Here is a 22,459-nt window from a genome sequence, read left to right as displayed (position 1 = left end):
GTTGATATGCATGGCAAAGGGAAGTAATAAGTCAGCAGTGACCACCTGCAATGATTTTGTTGGCAACCTTTAAGTAATTAAAATTTTATGGGCTCAAATTTATTTGTTTGAACTTGGACTTGAAAAAAGGAGATGTGGTAGATGACAGTACAAGTCAAAAACTATAGGGCAAACCTCTTTATGTGAGGTGGATTAAACAATTTCTAACTTGTGTTTACCCTGAAGGCTATACAGTGAACCTTTGGTGTGACTTAGTAATGGAATCCATGTTCTGAGTTGCTGTGTAAAAAGTCGGTATTTTACTCTTGCTGTAAAACTGGAGGGTTGCCGAGAGTTGAGGAAAGATGGGAGTGAGGTGGGAGCTGTGTGTATTGGAGTTTCTTGCCTACAACATGATTCTCCAGCTAAAGTACCTGTCACCACGTCTTTGTTTCCCTTTCCTTGTTTTTAAAGGTGTATCAGGATAAACAATAATCAGAATAAAGATCCTATTCTAGAAAGGGCTTGTGCTGAAAGTAATGTGGATTTTTCTCACCTGGGACTTCCAAAGGAGATGACCATATGGGTAGATCCCTTTGAAGTGTGCTGTAGGTGAGTAATCTCATTGGAGTTAGTTTGTGTGCTCTGTGACCCTTGGAAACCTTAGGATATTTAGTCAGCTCTAGGCACCTTTGTGAAAGGTGATACTCCAAAGCCCTGGATTAGCAGGGAGGGCACAGGGTGACTAAGACTAGATGCAAACTATATCAGACAAAACAGACTTCCCAATTAGGGTGGATGGAGTGGGAAGCACAAAGATTTTTGCATAGTATTTGAAATTTGACTTTAATCACTGCATCATATTGCCAACTGTAGATTATAATGTCCAAGTATTATAGGCAGTATCAAGGGGGAAGAGGAGTTATTTACCATCAGCAATTCAGTCCATCAGTTGAATCGAAAGAAAGTAGTCTGACTTTATCTTAGTTAATTCCTAGAAAGCTTTTATAGACTCCTTGACCCCTGCCAATTATGACAGTATTAGTAGCTGAAGGTCATAATGTCTCTCAATGTGCTTTGCTGTCAAACCATTTCAATTTGTTTTTTTTTAATTGAAGTATAGTTGATGTACAAAATTATATTAGTTTCAGATATACAACATAGTAATTCAAAGTTTTTACAGATTATACCCCATTTAAATTTATTATAAAACATTGGCTATATTCCCTGTGCAGTACTGTATTCTTGTATCTTATTTATTTTATACATAGTAGTTTGTACCTACCCCTATCTTTCCCCTCCCCACTTCCCTTTGCCCTGCTGGTAACCACTAGTTTGTTCTCTATGTCTGCTGAGTCTGTTTCTGTTTTGCTATATACATATGTTTTATTTTTTAGATCCCACATATAAATGATATCATACAGTATTTGACTTTCTCTGTCTGACTTAGTTCACTAAGCACAATATTCTCTAGGTCCATCCATGTTGCTGCAAATGGCAGAATTTCATTCTTTTTTATGGCTGAGTAGTACTCAGTTGTATATATATATGCCACATCTTCTTTATCCATTCATCTGTTGATGGACACTTGGGTTGCTACCATGTCTTGGCTATTGTAAATAGTGCTGCTCTGAATATTGGGGTGCATGCAATGTTTTGAATTTTCTGGATATGTACCCAGGAGTGTTTTTTTTCTGGATATTTACCCAGGATATATATTGCTGGATCATATGGTAATCCTACTTTTAGTTTGAGGAACCTCCATATTGTTTTCCATAGTGGCTGCACCAATTTACATTCCCACCGATAGTGTACAAGGGTTCCATTTTCTCCATGTTCTTGCCAACATTTGTTATTTGTAGACATTTTGATGATAGCCATTCTGACAGGTGTGAGGTGATGTCTCATTGTTTTGATTTGCATTTCTCTAATAATGTAAGACGTTGAGCATCTCTTTATGTGCCTGTTAGCCATTTGTATATCCATTTCTTTGGAAAAATGTCTATTCAGGTTTTCTGCACATTTTTTTTTTGAATTTTATTTTATTTATTTTTTTGTACAGCAGGTTCTTATTAGTTACCCATTTTATACTTATTAGTGTATATATGCCAATCCCAATCTCCCAATTCATCACACCACCACCCCCCCCCCCACACCACTTTCCCCCCTTGGTGTCCATATGTTTGTTCTCTACATCTGTGTCTCACTTTCTGCCCTGCAAACCGGTTCATCTGTACCATTTTTCTAGGTTCCACATATATGCGTTAATATACGATATTTGTTTTTCTCTTTCTGACTTACTTCACTCTGTATGACAGTCTCTAGATCCATCCACGTCCCTGCAAATGACTCAATTTCGTTCCTTTGTATGGCTGAGTAATATTTCACTGTATATATGTACCACAACTTCTTTATCCATTCATGTGTCGATGGACATATAGGTTGCTTCCATGTCCTGGTTATTGTAAATAGTGGTGCAATGAATATTGGGGTGCATGTGTCATTTTGAATTATGGTTTTCTCTGGGTATATGCCCAGTAGTGGGATTGCTGGGTCATTTGGTAATTCTATTTTTAGTGTTTTAAGGAACCTCTATACTGTTCTCCATAGTGACTGTATCAATTTACATTCCCACCCACAGTGCAAGAGGGTTCCCTTTTCTCCACACCCTTTCCAGTATTTGTAGTTTGTAGATTTTCTGATGATGGCCATTCTGACCAGTGTGAGGTGACACCTCATTGTAGTTTTGACTTGCATTTCTCTAATGATTAGTGATGTTGAGCAGCTTTTCATGTGCTTCTTGGCCATCTGTATGTCTTCTTTGGAGAAATGTCTATTTAGGTCTTCTGCCCATTTTTGGATTGGGTTGTTTGTTTCTTTAATATTGAGCTGCATGAGCTGTTTATATATTTTGGAGATTAATCCTTTGTCCGTTGATTCGTTTGCAGATATTTTCTCCCATTCTGAGGGTTGTCTTTTCACCTTGTTTGTGGTTTCCTTTGCTGTGCAAAAGCTTTGAAGTTTCATTAGGTCCCATTTGTTTATTTTTGTTTTTATTTCCATTACTCTAGGAGGTGGATCAAAAAAGATCTTGCTGTGATTTATGTCAAAGAGTGTTCTTCCTATGTTTTCCTCTAAGAGTTTTATAGTATCCCATCTTACATTTAGGTCTCTAATCCATCTTGAGTTTATTTTTGTGTTTGGTGTTAGGGACTGTTCTAATTTCATTCTTTTACATGTAGCTGTCCAGTTTTCCCAGCACCACTTATTGAAGAGTCTGTCTTTTCTGCATTGTATATCCTTGCCTCCTTTGTCATAGATTAGTTGACCATAAGTGCGTGGGTTTATCTCTGGGCTTTCTATCCTGTTCCATTGATCTATGTTTCTGTTTTTGTGCCAGTACCATATTGTCTTGATTACTATAGCTTCTAGTATAGTCTGAAGTCAGGGAGTCTGATTCCTCCAGCTCCGTTTTTTTCCCTCAAGACTGCTTTGGCTATTCGGGGTCTTTTGTGTCTCCATACAAATTTTAAGATTTTTTTGTTCTAGTTCTATAAAAAATGTCATTGGTAATTTGATAGGGATTGCATTGAATCTGTAGATTGCTTTGGGTAGTATAGTCATTTTCACAATATTGATTCTTCCAATTCAAGAACATGGTATATCTCTCCACCTGTTGGTATCATCTTTAATTTCTTTCATCAGTGTCTTATAGTTTTCTGCATACAGGTCTTTTGTCACCCTAGGTAGGTTCATTCCTAGGTATTTTATTCTTTTTTTTGCAATGGTAAATGGGAGTGTTTCCATAATTTCTCTTCCAGATTTTTCATCATTAGTGTATAGGAATGCAAGAGATTTCTGTGCATTAATTTTGTATCCTTCAACTTCACCAAATTCATTGATTAGCTCTAGTAGTTTTCTGGTGACATCTTTAGGATTCTCTATGTATAGTATCATGTCATCTGCAAACAGTGACAGTTTTACTTCTTTTCCAATTTGTATTCCTTTTATTTCTTTTTCTCCTCTGATTGCCGTGGCTAGGACTTTATGTTGAATAATAGTGGTGAGAGTGGACCTCCTTGTCTTGTCCCTGATTTTAGAAGAAATGCTTTCAGTTTTTCACCATTGAGAATGATGCTTGCTGTGGGTTTGTCGTATACGGCTTTTATTATGTTGAGGTAGGTTCCCTCTATGCCCACTTTCTGGATAGATTTTTATCATAAATGGGTGTTGAATTTTGTCAAAAGCTTTTTCTGCATCTATAGAGATGATCATATGGTTTTTCTTCTTCAGTTTGTTAATATGGTGTATCACATTGATTGATTTGCATATATTGACGAATCCTTGCATCCCTGGGATAAATCCCACTTGATCATGGTGTATGATCCTTTTAATGTGTTGTTGGATTCTGTTTGCTAGTATTTTGTTGAGGATTTTTGCAGCTATATTCATCAGTGATATTGGTCTGTCACTTTCTTTTTTTGTAGTATCCCTGTCTGGTCTTGGTATCAGGGTGATGGTGGCCTCACAGAATGAGTTTGGGAGTGTTCCTTCCTCTGCAATTTTTGGAAGAGTTTGAGAAGGATGGGTGTTAACTCTTCTCTAAATGTTTGATAGAATTCACCTGTAAAGCCATCTGGTAGTGTACTTTTGTTTGTTGGGAGATTTTTAATCACAGTTTCAATTTCATTACTTGTGATTTGTCTGTTCATATTTTCTATTTCTTCCTGGTTCAGTCTTGGAAGGTTATACCTTTCTAAGAATTTGTCCATTTCTTCCCATTGTCCATTTTATTGGCATAGAGTTGCTTGTAGTAGTCTCTTAGGATGCTTTGTATTTCTGCTGTGTCTGTTGTAACTTCTCCTTTTTCATTTCTAATTTTATTGATTTGAGTCCTCTCCCTCTTTTTCTTGATGAGTCTGGCTAATGGTTTATCAATCTTTTATGTCTTCTCAAAGAAACAGCTTTTAGTTTTATTGATCTTTGCTATTGTTTTCTTTGTCTCTTTTTCGTTTTTTTCTGCTCTGATATTTATGATTTCTTTCCTTCAACTAACTTTAGGTATTTTGTTCTTCTTTCCTTAGTTTCTCCTTTTCTTAGTTCCTTTAGGTGTATCGTTAGATTGTGTATTTGAGATGTTTGTTGTTTCTTGAGGTAGAATTGTATTGCTATAAACTTCCCTCTTAGAATTGCTTTTGCTGCATCCCATAGGTTTTCGATCATCGTGTTTTCACTGTCATTTGTCTCTAGGTAGTTTTTTAGTTCATCTTTGATTTCTTCAGTGATCTCTTGGCTATTTAGTAACGTAGTGTTTAGCCTCCGTGTGTGTGTGTTTTATGTTTTTTCCCTGTAATTGATTTCTAATCTCATAGCGTTGTGATCAGAAAAGATGCTTGATATGATTTCAATTTTCTTAAATATACTGAGGCTTGATTTGTGACCCAAGATGTGATCTATCCTGGAGAATGTTCCATGTACACTTGAGAAGAAAGTGTAATCTGCTGTTTTTTGGATGTAATGTCCTATAAATATCAATTAAATCTATCTGGTCTATTGTGTCTTTTAAAGCTTGTGTTTCCTTATTAATTTTCTGTTTGGATGATCTGTCCGTTGGTGTAAGTGAGGTGTTAAAGTCCCCCACTGTTATTGTGTTACTGTCGATTTCCTCTTTTAGAGCTGTTAGCAGTTGCCTTATGTATTGAGGTGCTCCTATGTTGGGTGAACATATATTTATAATTATTATATCCTCTTTTTGGATTGATCCCTTGATCATTATGTAGTGTCCTTCCTTGTCTCTTGTAACAGTCTTTATTTTAAAGTCTATTTTATCTGATATGAGTATTGCTACTCCAGCTTTCTTTTGATTTCCATTTGCATGGAATATCTTTTTCCATCCCCTCACTTTCAGTCTCTATGTGTCCCTAGGTCTGAGGTGGGTCTCTTGTAGACAGCATATATATGGGTCTTGTTTTTGTACCCATTCAGCAAGCCTGTTTCTTTTGGTTGGAGCATTTAATCCATTCACATTTAAGGTAATTATCGATATGTATGTTCCTATGACCATTTTCTTAATTGTTTTGTGTTTGTTTTTGTAGTTCCTTTTCTTCTCTTGTGTTTCCCACTTAGAGAAGTTCCTTTAGCTTTTGTTGTAGAGCTGGTTTGGTTGTGCTGAATTCTCTTAGCTTTTGCTTGTCTGTAAAGCTTTTGATTTCTCCATCAAATCTGAATGAGATCTTTACTGGGTAGAGTAATCTTGGTTGTAGGTTCTTCCCTTTCATCACTTTAAATATGTCTTGCCACTCCCTTCTGGCTTGTAGAGTTTCTGCTGAGAAATCAGCTGTTAACTTTATGGGAGTTCCCTTGTATGTTATTTGTCCTTTTTCCCTTGCTGCTTTCAATAATTTTTCTTTGTCTTTAATTTTTGCCAATTTGGTTATGTTGTATCTCAGTGTGTTTCTCCTTGGGTTTATCCTGTATGGGAGTCTCTGCGCTTCCTGGACTTGGGTGGCTATTTCCTTTCCCATGTTAGGGAAGTTTTCGACTATAATCTCTTCTAATATTTTCTAGGATCCTTTCTCTCTCTCTCTTCTCCTTCTGGGATCCCTATAATGCAAATGTTTTGTGTTTAATGTTGTCCCAGAGGTCTCTTAGGCTGTCTTCATTTCTTTTCATTCTTTTTTCTTTATTTTGTTCTGCAGCAGTGAATTTCACCATTCTGTCTTCCAGGTCACTTATCTGTTCTTCTGCCTCAGTTATTCTCCTATTGATTCCTTCTAGTGTATTTTTCTTTTCACTTATTGTATTGGTCCTCTGTGTGTGTGTGTTCTTTAATTCTTCTAGGTCTTTGTTAAACATTTCTTGCATCTTCTCAATCTTTGCCTCCACTCTTTTTCCAAGGTCCTGGATCATTTTCACTATCATTATTCTGAATTCTTTTTCTGGAATGTTGCCTATCTCCACTTCATTGAGTTGTTTTTCTGGGGTTTTATCTTGTTCCTTCATCTCGTACATAGCCCTCTGGCTTTTCATCTTGTCTGTCTTTCTGTGAATGTGGTTTTTGTTCCACAGGCTGCAGGATTGTAGTTCTTCTTGCTTCTGCTGTCTGCCCTCTGGTGGATGAGGCTATCTAAGAGGCTTGTGCAAGTTTCCTGATGGGAGGGACTGGTGGTGGGTAGAGCTGGCTGTTGCTCTGGTGGGCAGAGCTCAGTAAAACTTTAATCTGCTTGTCTGCTGATGGGTGGGGCTGGGTTTCCTCCCTGTTGGGTGTTTGGCCTGAGGTGACCCAGCACTGGAGCCTACCTGGGCTCTTTGGTGAGGCTAATGGAAGACTCTGGGAGGGCTCACAACAAGGAGTAATTCCTAGAACTTCTGCTGCCAATGTCCTTGTCCTCACGGTGAGACACAGCCACCCCCTGCCTCTGCAGGAGACCCTCCAACACTAGCAGGTAGGTCTTGTTCAGTCTCCTATGGGGTCACTGCTCCTTCTCCTGGGTCCCGATGCACACACTACTTTCTGTGTGCCCTCCAAGAGTGAAGTCTCTGTTTCCCCCAGTCCTGTCGAAGTCCTGCAATGAAATCCCGCTAGCCTTCAAAATCTGATTCTCTAGGAATTCCTCCTCCCATTGCTGGACGCCCAGGTTGGGAAGCCTGACGTTGGGCTCACAGCCTTCACTCTAGTAGGTGGAATTCTGTAGTATAAGTGTTCTTCAGTTTGTGAGTCACCCACCCAGTAGTTATGGGATTTAATTTTATTGTGATTGCGCCCCTCCTACCATATCATTGTGGCTCCTCCTTTGTCTTTGGATGTGGGGTATCTTTTTTGGTGAGTTCCAGTGTCTTCCTTTTGATGATTGTTCAGCAGTTAGTTGTGATTCCGGTGCTCTCGCAAGAGGGAGTGAGAGCACGTCCTTCTACTCCGCCATCTTGAACCAATCCGATCTGTCCATTTTTTGACTGGGTTGTTTGTTTGTTGTTTTTTTTTCCATATTGAGTTGTATGAGCCGTCTATATATTGTGGATATTAATCCCTTGTCAGTTATGTTACTTGTAAATATTTTCTTCCATTCAGTAGGTTATCTTTTTGCTTTCTTGATGGTTTCCTTTGTTGTGCAAAGGCTTTGAAGTTTCATTAGGTCCCATTTGTTTATTTTCGTTTTTGTTTTCTTTGCCTTAGGAGACAGATCCAAAAAAAAATATTACTACAATTTATATCAGGGTTCTGCCTATGTTTTCCTCTAGGAGTTTATATCATTTGCAGTCTAACATATAGGTCTTTAATCCATTTTGAGTTTATTCTTTATATGGTGTAAGAAACTGTTCTAATTTCATTCTCTACTTGTAGCTGCCCTGTTGTCCCAGCACCACTTATTGAAGAGAATGTCTTTTCCCCATTGTATATTCTTGCCTCTCTGTTATAGATTAATTAACCATAGGTGCATGGGTTTATTTCTGGGCTCTCTATTCTCTTCCACTGATCTATGTGTCTATTTTTGTGCCAGTATCATACTGTTTTGATTACCAGAGTTTTGTAGTATAGGCTGAAGTGCAGGAGCTTGATACCTCCAGCTCTGTTCTTTCTCAAGATTGCTTTGGCTATTTGGGGTCTTTTGTGTTTTCATACAAATCTTAGAATTATTTGCTATAGTTCTGTGAAAAATGCCATTAGTATTTTGATAGGGATAGCACTGAATCTGTAGATCGCCTTGGGTAGTATGGTTATTTTAACAATATTAATTCTTCCAATCCATGAACATGGTATGTCTTTCCATCTCTTTTTGTCTTCAGTTTCTTTCATCAGTGTTTTATAAATTTCTGAGTACAGGTCTTTTTACCTCCTTAGTTAGATTTATTCTTAGGTATTTTATTCTTTTTGATGTGATGGTAAATGAGATTGTTTTCTTAATTTCTTTCTGATAGTTCATTGTTAGTGTGTAGAAATGTAACAGATTTCTGCAACAAATTTCTGTATACTAATTTTGTATTCTGCAATTTTACCAAATTGTTTTCTGGTGGTGTCTTTAGGATTTTCTATGTATACTATCATGTCATCTCCAAACAGTGACAGTTTTACTTCTTCCTTTCCAATTTGGATTCCTTTTCTTTTTCTTTTTCTTTTCTTGTCGGATTGCTGTGTCTAGAGTTTTGAATACTATGTTGAATAAAAGAGGTGAGAGTCGGTATCTTTGTCTTGTTCTGATCTTAGAGGAAATGCTGTCAGCTTTTTATCATGAGTATGATGTTAGCTGTGGACTTACCATATATGGCCTTTGTTATGTTGAGAGATGTTCTCTCTATACCCACTTTGTGGAGAGTTTTTATTATAAATGAATGTTGAATAGTGTCAAAAGATTTTTGTGCATCTATTGAGATGATAATAGGATCTTTTATTCAACTTGTTAATGTGATGTATTGCATTGATTTGCGGTTATTGAACCATCCTTGCATTCCTGGGATAAATCCCACTTGACATGGTGTATGATCCTTTTAATGTATTGTTGGATTTGATTCTCTAATATTTTGCTGAGGATTTTTGCATCTATGTTCATCAACGATACTGGCCTGTAGTTTTTTTCTGTGATATCTTTGTCTGGTTTTGGTATCAGGGTGTTGTGGCCTCATAGAATGAGTTTGGAAGTGTTCCTTCCTCTGCAATTTTTTGGAAGAGTTTGAGGAGGATAGGTGTTCACTCTTCTCTGAATGTTTGCTAGAACTCACCTGTAAAGCAGTCTGGTCCTGGAATTTTGTTTGTTGGGAGTTGTTTTTTTTTTCCATTATTAATTCAATTTCTTTACTGATAATTGGTCTGTTCATGTTTTCTATTTCAGCCTGGTTCAGTCTTGGGAGAGTGTACAGTTCTAGGAATTTGTCCATTTCTTCCAGGTTGTCCATTTTATTTGCGTATGGTTATTCATAGTAATATCTTGTGATTTTTTTTTGTTTGTAACTTCTTTTTTATTTCTGATTTTATTGATTTGGGCCCTCTCTTTTTCTCTTGATGAGTCTGGCTAAAGGTTTATCAATTTTGTTTATCTTTTCAAGAACCACCTCTTAGTTTCATTGATCTTTTTTTGTTTGTTTGTTTTTTGTCTCTATTTCATTTCTGCTCTGATATTTATAATTTCTTTCCTTCTACCAACTTTGGACTTTATTTGTCTTCTTCTAGTTTCTTTAGGTGTAAGGTTAGTCTGTTTGAGACTTTTGTTTCCCAAGGTAGGCTTGTATCACTATAAACTTCCCTCTTAGAACTACTTTTGCTGCATCCCATAGATTTTTGGATCATTGTGTTTTTGTTTTCATTTGTCTCCAGGTATTTTTTGATTTCCTCTTTGATTTCTTCAATGATCCATTGGTTGTTTAGTTTATATTGTTTAGCCTTTACATGTTTGTGGGTTTTTTTTTGCAGTTTTCTTATAGTGATTTCTAGTTTTGCAGCATTGTGGTCAGAAAAGATGCTCAATATGATTTTAGTCTACTTAAATGTACTGAGAATTGATTTGTGGCCTAGCATGTGATTTGTCCTGGAGAATGTTCCATGTACACTTGAAAAGAATGTGTATTCTGCTGCTTTTGGATGGAATGCCCTGTAGATATCTGTTAGGTCCATTTGGTCTACTGTGTCATTTAAGGCTAGTGTTTCCTTCCTGATTTTCTGTCTGGATGATCTGTCCATTGATATAAGTGGGGAGTTAAAGTCCCCTACTATTATTGTGTTACTGTTAAGTTGTCCCTTTATCTCTGTTAATATTAACTTTACATATTTAGGTGCTCCTATGTTGGGTACATATATATTTACAACTGTTATACCTTCTTCTTGGATTGATCCCTTGATCATTATGTAATGTCCTTCTTTGTCTCTTGTTACAGTTTTTGTTTTAAAGTCTACTTTGTCTTAGAGTCTACTTTGTCTGGTGTAAGTATTGCTACCCTGGCTTTCTTTTCATTTCTTATTTCCATGGTATACCTTTTTCTGTCCTCTCACTTTCAGTGTATGTGTGTCTTTAGATATGAAGTGAGTTTCTTGTAGACAGCAAATATATGAGTATTGTTTTTGTATCTTCACTCACTCTATGTCTTTTGATTAGAACGTTTATTCCAGTTACATTTAACGTAATTATTGATTGATATGTACTTATAGCCAGTTTACTAATTGTTTTGGTGGTGTTTTTGTAGGTATTTTGTTCCTTTCTTCTTTTCTCTCTTCCTTTATTATTTGATGACTATCTTTAGTGTTATGTTCAAATTTCTTTCTGTTTTTTGTGTATCTATTATGGATTTTAATTTTTGGTTACCATGAGGTTTATATATAGCAATCTACATATGTGATTATTTAAGTTGCTGATCTCTTAATTTCAAATGCATTTTAACAACCCTGCATTTTTACTCCTCCCCCCTCATGATTACTGTTTTTTGACATCATAGTTTCCATCTAATTGTTTTGTGTATCCCTTAACTACTTATTGCAGATCTAGGCAATTTTACTACTTTTGTCTTTTAACCTTCCTATTAGCTTTGTATGTGGTTGATCTTACTGCCTTTATTGTATATTTTGCCTTTACCAATGAGCTTACCTTTCATAATTTTCATGTTTCTAGTTGTGGTTTTTCTTTTTTGCTTAGCAAAGCCCCTTTTAACATTTCTTGTAAAGCTGCTTTGGTGATGCTGGACTCTTTTAGCTTTTGCTTATCTGTAAAACTTTTGATCTCTCTTTCAAATCTGAGGGTAAGCCTTGCCAAGTAGAATATTCTTGGCTATAGGTTTTTCATTTCATCACTTTAAATATACTGCAACACACCCTTCTGACCTGCAGAGTTTCTGCTGAAAAGTCAGCTGATAGCTTTATGGGGAGTCCCCTTATATGCAACTTGTTGCTTTTCCCTTGCTTTTAATATCTTTTCTTTATCTTTAATTTTTGCCATTTTAATTACAATGTATCTTGCTGTGGTCCTCCTTGGGTTGATCCTGTTTGAGGCTCTCTGTGTTTCCTGGACCTGGATATCTGTTTCCTCTGCCAGGTAGGGAAGTTTTCAGCTATTATGTCTTCAAATATATTCTCTGACCCTTTTTCTCTTCTCCTTCTAGGATCCCTATAATGCAAATGTTAGCATGCTTGGTGGTGTTCCAGAGATCTCTTAAAATATTCTAATTTCTTTTTATTCTTTTTTTCTGTTTCAGCTTCAGTGACTTCTATTACTCTGTCTTCCAGCTCACTGATCTGTTCCTCTGTATCATCTAATCTACTGTTGATTCCTTCTCGTGTATTTTCACTTCATTTACTGTAATCTCCAGTTCTGCTTTGTTCTTCTCTATCTTCTAACTCTTTGTTTAACTTCTCACTATTTCCCTCCATTCTTCTCCCAAGTTCTTTGTTCATCTTTATGATCATTACCTTCAACTCTTTATTGGGTAGATTGCCTTTCTCCACTTAATTCTTCTTCTGGGGTTTTATCCTGTTCCTTCATTTGGAACATGCTCCTCTGTTTCCTCATTTTGCCTAATTTGTTTTTATTTCTATGTATCTGGTTGGTTGATAACATTTCCTGGCTTTGGAGAAGTAGCCTTTTGTAGGAGACATCCTGTGCATCCCAGCAGTGCACTCCCCTCCGGTCACCAGAGCTATATGCTCTAGGGGTGCCCCCTATGTGGGCTGTGTGGGTCCTTATGTTGTGGTGGACTGACTACTGTTGGTGGTCTAGTAGGTGGGGCTGGTTCCTGATCTGATTGGTTGCCAGGCCCTGCCTTGTATGGAGGCTGCCAGCTGCTGGTTGTGGGGTTGGGTCATGAGGCAGCTGACTGCGGAACCATGGGGAAGGGGGTCCCGGGGCTAGTGCTGGCTCACTGATGGGCAGAGCTGGGTTCTGGCCTTGGTGGTTGTGGGGCTGAGGTTTCCAGTTCTAGTGTCAGCCTGCTGGTGGGCAGGGTTGGTTCCTGATACAACTGGTTGTGCATTCTGGAGTGTCTCAGAGTTGGTGCTGGCCCATTGGTGAATGGGGCTGGATCCCAGTGTGGCTGGCTGAGGGGGTTCATGGTTTCCTGGAGCTGGTTTTGGCCTGCCAGGGGGTCAGGCTGTGGTTGAGAGGGTGCTGGGGCTAGTGTTGGCTCACTGGCTCACTAGGGCTGAGTCCTGAGATTTCTGGCTGCAGGGCCTTTGGGTCCTAGAGTTAGCTGGTGTAGGCCTGCTGGGGAGTGGGGCAGCTCCCTGACATAGCTGGCTACAGGGTCTGGGGTGTCCCAAAGGTTGTTTTGGCTTGCTGGTAGGTGGGGCTGTACCCCTGAATGGCTGGCTGAGGGACCCAAGTTGTCTCAGAGCTAGTGTTGGCCTGTTGGTAGATGGGGCCTGGGCCTAGGTGATCTTGGAGCTGATGTTAGCCTGCTGGTGGGTGGGCTGGGTCTTGCCATGGCAGGCTGTGGGGTTATGGTGGTCCTGGGGCTGGTGCCTGCCCACTTGTGGGTGAGGCCAGGGCCCAGGGGTCTTGAGGATGTCCACTGATGGGTGAGGTTCCTCCCTAGGCTAGTGCTGGCTCATTGGTGGTGGGGGCAGGGTCCAGGGCATCCTAGGGCCGATTACTTCCCACTGGTAGGCAGAGCTAGGTCCTGGGGTCTCTGCCTGCAGGGCCCTGTGGGTCCTGGGGCTAGTGCTGGTGCACTAGTGTGTGGGGCCAGGCCCTGGGCCCTCTGTTGGACAGTGCTGCTTCCTGGGGCAGCTGTGGGTTCAGGGGGTCTTAAGGCCATTTGCCTGCTAGTAGGTGGGGCTGTTTTCCCACCTGGCTAGTTGCTTGGCCTGAGGCATCTCAGCACTGGTGCTGATGGGCTGATGGGCTGATGGGCGGGTCTGGGTCCTGGTGCTAATAAGCTAGAGGGAGGATTTCAAAATGGCGCTTGCCAGCACGAATGTCCACGTGGTAGAACAAGCTCCCCAAAATGGTTGCTGCCAGTGTCTGTGTCCCCAGGATGAGCTCAAGTTGCCCCCTGCCTCTCCAGGAGGCTCTCCAAGATCAGCTGGTGGGTCTGACCCAGGCTCCTTTCAAGTTACTGCTTCTGCCCTGGGTCCTGGAGATTTTGTGTGGTCCCTTTACGAGTGGCATCTCTATTTCCCACAGCCCTCTGACTTTCCTAAAGTCAGCCCCACTGGCCTTCAAAGCCAAGCATTCTGGGGGCTCATCTTCCTGGTACAGGATCCCTGGTCTGGAAAGCTCCATGTGGGGCTCAGACCCATTGCTTCTTCGGGAGAACCTCTACAACTGTAATTAGCCCCCCACTTGTGTGTTGCCCACCCAGGGGTATGGGTCTGACCTATACCATGACTCTGCCCCTCTTACTGGTCTCATTGTGGTTCCTTCTCTATAACTTTAGTTGTAGAAGATCTTTTCTGCTAGATTCCGGTCTCTCATCAATACTTGCTCTCTAAATAGTTGTAATCTTGGTGTGCCCATGAGAGGAGGTAGGCTTAGTGTCTTCCTACTCCACTATCTTGGCCAAGCTCTCAGAATTTGTTTTCTTTTTTTTAAAGTAACTCTTCTTGTAAATTACTGAGTTGTTTCCAGAAAAGATTAGAGATAAAACCTGTGAGAATTTGAATCCCTAATGAATGCTTTATTTTCCTTTCCTACTTAGGTATGGTGAGAAAAATCATCCATTTACAATTGCTTCTTTCAAAGACAGATGGGAGGAATGGGAATTATCCCAACAAATCAGTGATGCTGTTAATAGAGCCACGTTAGACTACTCCTCTGGCACTTCCTCTGATGAAGAAAGTTGTAACAAAGAACCTCAGATAATTCCTAAAGTCAGCAATCCAAAGAGTATTTATCAGGTAAAGTGTTCTCCATTTCTTCTCTGTACATTTTTTTTTCTACTCTAATTCTAAAAAGAGTATGCTCACTGTAAAAGCAAAGAAACAAATAATTGGAAAATATGGAAAGATTATAAAGATTAAAATCACAATAATAATATTCTGGCAAAACCTTTTCTGTCTTTTTTTCTTCCTTCTCTCTCTTTATACCCCTACTTGGCTGAGTGCTCACTGATTTAGGGAGAATCTCTGACCATTTGTATGTATGTAAATTTGTTTTCTTAATCACTTATGTATTGACACATTAAAGCAATTTAAATATTTTACATTTTAAATCATTTGCTTCCCTTATAATTTATTTAGCTAATGTATTATTGGAAGACATCTAGGTTGTTTTCACATTGTTGTGATATTAAAAAAACTAATTTTTACAGAGATGTCAGAATTCTAAGTTATTTCTAGAGATCTGATTCTCAGACATGTAATTACTGGGTCATTGGGTATGGATATTTTATGAGTTCTTACCACAGGACAAAGTACCTTCTAGAAAGATGTCTTTGTTTGTAGTCTTACCAGCTCTATGTGAAAGTGTTTATCATTTTCCCTAAAATTGGGTATTCTCATTGAAAAATATCATTTTTATTAATTAAATTAAACATTAAAACAAAAACTCCATGTACCTAAATGTTGTAGGTACTTACTGTCTTATGAATTTTTTCTCCTTCACCCATTTATCATTTGAGGTCCTACTGTGTTATTAAAGGCTTTTCAAAGGTTAGAAATATTTTAACCCCTTGTCATATTACTGGCAAACTTTTTTCCCCTAGCTTGTTTAGTTTTCTAAACTATATATGTAGTTCATATTTAGTTCTATATGTAAAGTTTAAAATTATGTAGTAAAATGTTTGCCCTTAATTCTATTTTTATGCTTAGAGAGATCTTCTTAATCTAAGGATCAGATCTGTAGTCAGCTATATTCTTTTAGAACAATGTCCTTTGAAAGTGTGGTCTGCAAAACATTTATATTGGTCATCTGAGATGTTTAAGATGGGTGTTTCTAGACCTCAACCCCAGAGATTGTGATTAGATAGTTTTGGGTTGAGCGAGGTGGGGATCAGGTAGGAGAGAACACAGGAATATATACTAATTTGAATAAATTTTTAAATTTTTTGTTTTTAAAATTCTTGGTTGGACTAAAGAATTTTGTTAAAAGATATGAAGTGAGTTACTTCATACTCTCCAATGCAACTCAACTTTCCAAAGGTAATGATCTACTTTGATTTCTATTCATTTGTATTTCCTATGCTTTTGAAAGGTTGAACCTGTGAGTTATGGGTTTATATTTAATCCTTAGAAGTGGCTTATTTGTTTACAGAAAATCACCATGCTCCCTTTTTCTTCTTTTTTTCTCCCCAGGTTGAAAACTTGAAACAGCCCTTTCAATCTTGGTTCCATATCCCCCGCAAAAAGAATATGGGTGATGGCCGAATGGGCCTCCTAGGAAATGTTTATCATGCATTGCATAAGATCCCTAAGGGTCACAGGCCTGCTGCTGGGCACCGAGTGGACAGGTACCACTGGGTCAACACACACCGATAGTGCAGCGGCGGCTGGGCCCTCGCGGGGTAGAGCTCAGCAGAGCCACTTTATTTTCTCTGAAATGAAAACAAGTCTAAGCTCAAGAGGCCCAGGAAACAGAAAAAATAACCACATTAGGGACTAGGGTGCATGGTGAATCCTCTCATGCAGATCATGACTGTGTTCTTAGCTGTACTTTTAATTCTTTAATTTTATATGAAGGTTTATATAACACTAATGACTGTACCCAATAAGGTAATAGAATGAAGATATTGACCTGTGATAAGATTCAATGCATTATGAAGAGTAACAGTTTAAATAAACGTGCTGTGTTTTTAATACCTTCTTAGTTGAGTTTGTTGCAAGAAAGTTTTAAAAGTTCTTGTTTTTCATTAGCCATTAAAAAAAAAAAAAGTAGACCTTCATTTAGGGAAGAGTGATCCTCATAGTATTCAGGTTCTACTTTATTACCTGCCATTACTGTTCTATTTTATAAGGTCAGTAAAAGCTTGTTTGAAAACCACTTTTTAAGACATCATTCCCTTAAAAAATTAGGCTTATTTCTAAACCTCATAATAGCCTTAATTATGACATTTTGTGGATGATATATCTCATTATGAAGAATTCAAGTGAAGCAGAAAAAAGCATAGTACCAAGGAAATAAAAATCCCTCCCATGCAACCAGAAATTACCATTATTAACATTAAATGGTGACCATTTTTCCAGTGATCCTTTATATACATACAAATCTAAGAATTGACATATAGACAATTTAATAAGAAAACCATACTACGGGAGCTACTTGATAGATATTTAGATTTAATTTTACTTGACCTTAGAATAAAAAACCTAAAGTGAAACTGAAAGTTATTGAAATAGTCATAAGATTTTCTCCCACAGAGTATTTTATTTTTTGAAATATTTCTCTTATGGTTTAAAAAAAGGAACACTAGGAGGCCAGAACAGTCTTTAAAACTTAAAAAAAAAATACAGTATTGCTTATTTGTTACTATGAAAGCTGCAGAAATTAACATTCTTCATTTTTCTCTTTGCCCTTATTTTCCATGTCACTTTACAAAATGAGGTATAATTGACATATAACATTAGTTTCAGGTGCACAGCATGATCTGATATTTGTATACATTGTGAAATGATTACAACAATAAGTCTAGTTAACGTCTGTCAGCATAAATAGTTACTTTTTTGGGGGGGGGATGAGAACTGTTTTTACTCTCTTGGTAACTTTCAAATATGCAACGTTTTTAATGTCAAGGTTTAACATTTAAGTTCTCTCCTGAAATAATTATTCTTAATACTTGTTTTTGCTTAGTTCTATATTTCAACTGATTCAATGAATGCTCATCAATATTTTCTATATGTGAAATCTATTTTGATTCACGTTTCTTTTTTTTTTAATTTTATTTTATTCATTTTTTTATACAGGAGGTTCTTATTAGTCATCAATTTTATACACATCAGTGTATATATGTCAATCCCAATCTCCCAATTCATCACCCCCCCACCACCCCCCCCCACCCCCAACCACTGTCCCCCCTTGGTGTCCATATGTTTGCTCTCTACATCTGTGTCTCAATTTCTGCCCTGCAAACTGGTTCATCTGTACCATTTTTCTAGGTTCCACATATATGCATTAATATACGATATTTGTTTTTCTCTTTCTGACTTACTTCACTCTGTATGACAGTCTTTAGATCCATCCACGTCTCAACAAATGACTCAATTTTGTTCCTTTTTATGGCTGAGTAATATTCTATTGTATATATGTACCACAACTTCTTTATCCATTCATCTGTTGATGGGCATTTAGGTTGCTTCCATGACCTGGCTATTGTAAATAGTGCTGCAATGAACATTGGGGTGCATGTGTCTTTTTGAATTATGGTTTTCTCTGGGTATATGCCCAGTAGTGGGATTGCTGGGCCATATGGTAATTCTATTTTTAGTTTTTTACGGAATCTCCATACTGTTCTCCATAGTGGTTGTATCATTTACATTCCCACCAACAGTGCAAGAGGGTTCCCTTTTCTCCACACCCTCGCCAACATTTGTTGTTTGTAGATTTTCTGATGATGCCCATTCTAACTGGTGTGAGGTGATACCTCATTGTAGTTTTGATTTGCATTTCCCTAATAATTAGTGATGTTGAGCAGCTTTTCATGTGCTTCTTGGCCATCTGTATGTCTTCTTTGGAGAAATGTCTATTTAGGTCTTCTGCCCATTTTTGGATTGGGTGTTTGTTTCTTTAATATTGAGCTGCATGAGCTGTTTATATATTTTGGAGATTAATCCTTTGTCCATTGATTCATTTGCAAATATTTTCTCCCATTCTGAGGGTTGTCTTTTTGTCTTGTTTGTAGTTTCCTTTGCTGTGCAAAAGCTTTGAAGTTTCATTAGGTCCCATTTGTTTATTTTTGTTTTTATTTCCATTACTCTAGGAGGTGGATAAAAAAGATCTTGCTGTGATTTATGTCAAAGAGTGTTCTTCCTATGTTTTCTTCTAAGAGTTTTATAGTGTCCAGTCTTACACTTATGTCTTGAATCCATTTTGAGTTTATTTTTGTATATGGTGTTAAGGGGTGTTCTAATTTCATTTTTTACATGTAGCTGTCCAGTTTTCCCAGCACCACTTATTGAAGAGACTGTCTTTTCTCCATTGCATATCCTTGCCTCCTTTGTCATAGATTAGTTGACCAGAGGTGCATGGGTTTATCTCTGGGCTTTCTATCTTGTTCCATTGATCTATGTTTCTGTTTTTGTGCCAGTACCATATTGTCTTGATTACTGTAGCTTTCTAGTATAGTCTGAAGTCAGGGGGTGTGGTTCCTCCAGCTCCGTTTTTTTCCCTCAAGACTGCTTTGGCTATTCGGGGTCTTTTGTGTCTCCATACAAATTTTAAGATTATTTGTTCTAGTTCTGTAAAATATGCCATTGGTAATTTGACAGAGATTGCATTGAATCTGTAGATTGCTTTGGGTAGTATAGTCATTTTCACAGTATTGATTCTTCCAATCCAAGAACATGGTATATCTCTCTATCTGTTGGTATCATCTTTAATTTCTTTCATCAGTGTCTTATAATTTTCTGCATACAGTTCTTTTGTCTCCCTAGGTAGGTTTATTCCTAGGTATTTTATTCTTTTTGTTGCAATGGTAAATAGGAGTGTCTCCTTAATTTCTCTTTCAGATTTTTCATCATTAGTGTATAGGAATGCAAGAGATTTCTGTGCATTAATTTTGTATCCTTCAGCTTCACCAAATTCATTGATTAGCTCTAGTAGTTTTCTGGTGGCATCTTTAGGATTCTCTATGTATAGTATCATGTCATCTGCAAACAGTGACTGTTTTACTTCTTTTCCAATTTGTATTCCTTTTATTTCTTTTTCTTCTCTGATTGCCGTGGCTAGGACTTCCAAAACTAAGTTGAATAATAGTGGTGAGAGTGGACATCCTTGTCTCGTTCCTGATCTTAGAGGAAATGCTTTCAGTTTTTCACCATTGAGAATGATGTTTGCTGTGGGTTTGTCGTATATGGCTTTTATTATGTTGAGGTAGGTTCCCTCTATGCCCACTTTATGGAGAGTATTTATCATTAATGGGTGTTGAATTTTGTCAAAAGCTTTTTCTGCCTCTATTGAGATGATCATATGGTTTTTATTCTTCAATTTGTTATTATGGTGTATCACATTGATTGATTTGCATATATTGAAGAATCCTTGCATCCCTGGGATAAATCCCACTTGATCATGGTGTATGATCCTTTTAATGTGTTGTCGGATTCTGTTTGCTAGTATTTTGTTGAGGATTTTTGCATCTATATTCATCAGTGATATTGGTCTGTAATTTTCTTTTTTTGTAGTATCTTTGTCTGGTTTTGGTATCAGGGTGATGGTGGCCTCACAGAATGAGTTTGGGAGTGTTCCTTCCTCTGCAATTTTTTGGAAGAGTGTCAGAAGGATGGGTGTTAGCTCTTCTGTAAATGTTTGATAGAATTCACCTGTAAAGCCATCTGGTCCTGAACTTATGTTTGTTGGGAGATTTTAATCACAGTTTCAATTTCATTACTTGTGATCGGTGTGTTCATATTTTCTATTTCTTCCTGGTTCAGTCTTGGAAGGTTATACCTTTCTAAGAATTTGTCCATTTCTTCCAGGTTGTCCACTTTATTGGCATAGAGTTGCTTGTAGTAGTCTCTTAGGATGCTTTGTATTTCTGCAGTGTCTGTTGTAACTTCTCCTATTTCATTTCTAATTTTATTGATTTGAGTCCTCTCCCTCTTTTTCTTGATGAGTCTGGTTAATGGTTTATCAATCTTGTTTATCTTCTCAAAGAACCAGCTTTTAGTTTTATTGATCTTTGCTATTGTTTTCTTTGTCTCTTTTATATTTTTTTCTGCTCTGATATTTATGATTTCTTTCCTTCTACTAACTTTAGGTTTTTTGTTCTTCTTTCCTTAGTTTCTCCTTTTCTTTGTTCCTTTAGGTGTATCGTTAGATTGTGTATTTGAGATGTTTGTTGTTTCTTGAGGTAGAATTGTATTGCTATAAACTTCCCTCTTAGAATTGCTTTTACTGCATCCTATAGGTTTTTGATCATTGTGTTTTCACTGTCATTTGTCTCTAGGTATTTTTTGATTTCATCTTTGATTTCTTCAGTGATCTCTTGGCTATTTAGTAATGTAGTATTTAGCCTCTGTGTGTGTGTGTTTTATGTTTTTTCCCTGTAATTGATTTCTAATCTCATAGCGTTGTGATCAGAAAAGATGCTTGATATGATTTCAATTTTCTTAAATATACTGAGGCTTGATTTGTGACCCAAGATGTGATCTATCCTGGAGAATGTTCTGTGCGCACTTGAGAAGAAAGTGTAATCTGCTGTTTTTGGATGTAATGTCCTATAAATATCAATTAAATCTATCTGGTCTATTGTGTCATTTAAAGCTTGTATTTCCTTATTAATTTTCTGTCTGGATGATCTGTCCGTTGGTGTAAGTGAGGTGTTAAAGTCCCCCACTGTTATTGTGTTACTGTCGATTTCCTCTTTTAGAGCTGTTAGCAGTTGCCTTATGTATTGAGGTGCTCCTATGTTGGGTGCATATATATTTATAATTGTTATATCTTCTTCTTGGATTGATCCCTTGATCATTATGTAGTGTCCTTCCTTGTCTGTTGTAACATTCTTTATTTTAAAGTCTATTTTATCTGATATGAGTATTGCTACTCCAGCTTTCTTTTGATTTCCATTTGCATGGAATATCTTTTTCCATCCCCTCACTTTCAGTCTGTATGTGTCCCTAGGTCTGAGGTGGGTCTCTTGTAGACAGCATATATATGGGTCTTGTTTTTGTACCCATTCAGCAAGCCTGTTTCTTTTGGTTGGAGCATTTAATCCATTTACGTTTAAGGTAATTATCGATATGTATGTTCCTATGACCATTTTCTTAATTGTTTTTGTTTGTTTTTGTAGTTCCTTTTGTTCTCTTGTGTTTCCCACTTAGAGAAGTTCCTTTATCATTTGTTGTAGAGTTGGTTTGCTGGTGCTGAATTCTCTTAGCTTTTGCTTGTCTGTAAAGCTTTTGATTTCTCCATCGAATCTGAATGAGATCCTTGCTGGATAGAGTAATCTTGGTTGTAGGTTCCTCCCTTTCATCACTTTAAGTGTATCATGCCACTCCCTTCTGGCTTGTAGAGTTTCTGCTGAGAAATCAGCTGTTAACCTTATGGGAGTTCCCTTGTTTGTTATTTGTCCTTTTTCCCTTGCTGCTTTCGATAATTTTTCTTTGTCTTTAATTTTTGCCAATTTGATTACTATATGTCTTGGCATGTTTCTCCTTGGGTTTATCTTGTGTGGGACTCTCTGTGCTTCCTGGACTTGTGTGGCTCTTTACTTTCCCATGTTAGGGATGTTTTCAACTATAATCTCTTCAAATATTTTCTCTGGTTTTTCTCTCTCTCTTCTCCTTCTGGGACCCCTATAATGTGAATGTTGTTGTGTTTAATGTTGTCCCAGAAGTCTTTTAGGCTGTCTTCATTTCTTTTCATTCTTTTTTCTTTATTCTGTTCTGCAGCAGTGAATTCCACCATTCTGTCTTCCAGGT

The 22,459-nt window shown here is 37.6% G+C and overlaps 1 protein-coding gene across 1 annotated transcript in view; it reads left to right on the top strand.

Annotated features, from left to right (window-relative positions):
* The window catches only part of BTG4 (BTG anti-proliferation factor 4), a 29,745-nt gene extending 7,927 nt beyond the window's left edge, over positions 1-21,818 (top strand). The window contains exons 2-4 of the mRNA XM_082476916.1: positions 454-591; positions 14,590-14,788; positions 16,184-21,818. Coding sequence (XP_082333042.1) covers positions 454-591; positions 14,590-14,788; positions 16,184-16,366 — 520 coding nt within the window. The 3' untranslated portion in view covers positions 16,367-21,818. The remainder of the gene's footprint in view (positions 1-453; positions 592-14,589; positions 14,789-16,183) is intronic.
* Positions 21,819-22,459: the final 641 nt, after the last annotated feature.

This window comes from Balaenoptera physalus, assembly GCF_965194825.1.
Source record: "Balaenoptera physalus genome assembly, chromosome: 10".
NCBI classification, from domain to species: domain Eukaryota; kingdom Metazoa; phylum Chordata; class Mammalia; order Artiodactyla; family Balaenopteridae; genus Balaenoptera; species Balaenoptera physalus.
This window is presented reverse-complemented; position numbering and strand designations above follow the sequence as displayed.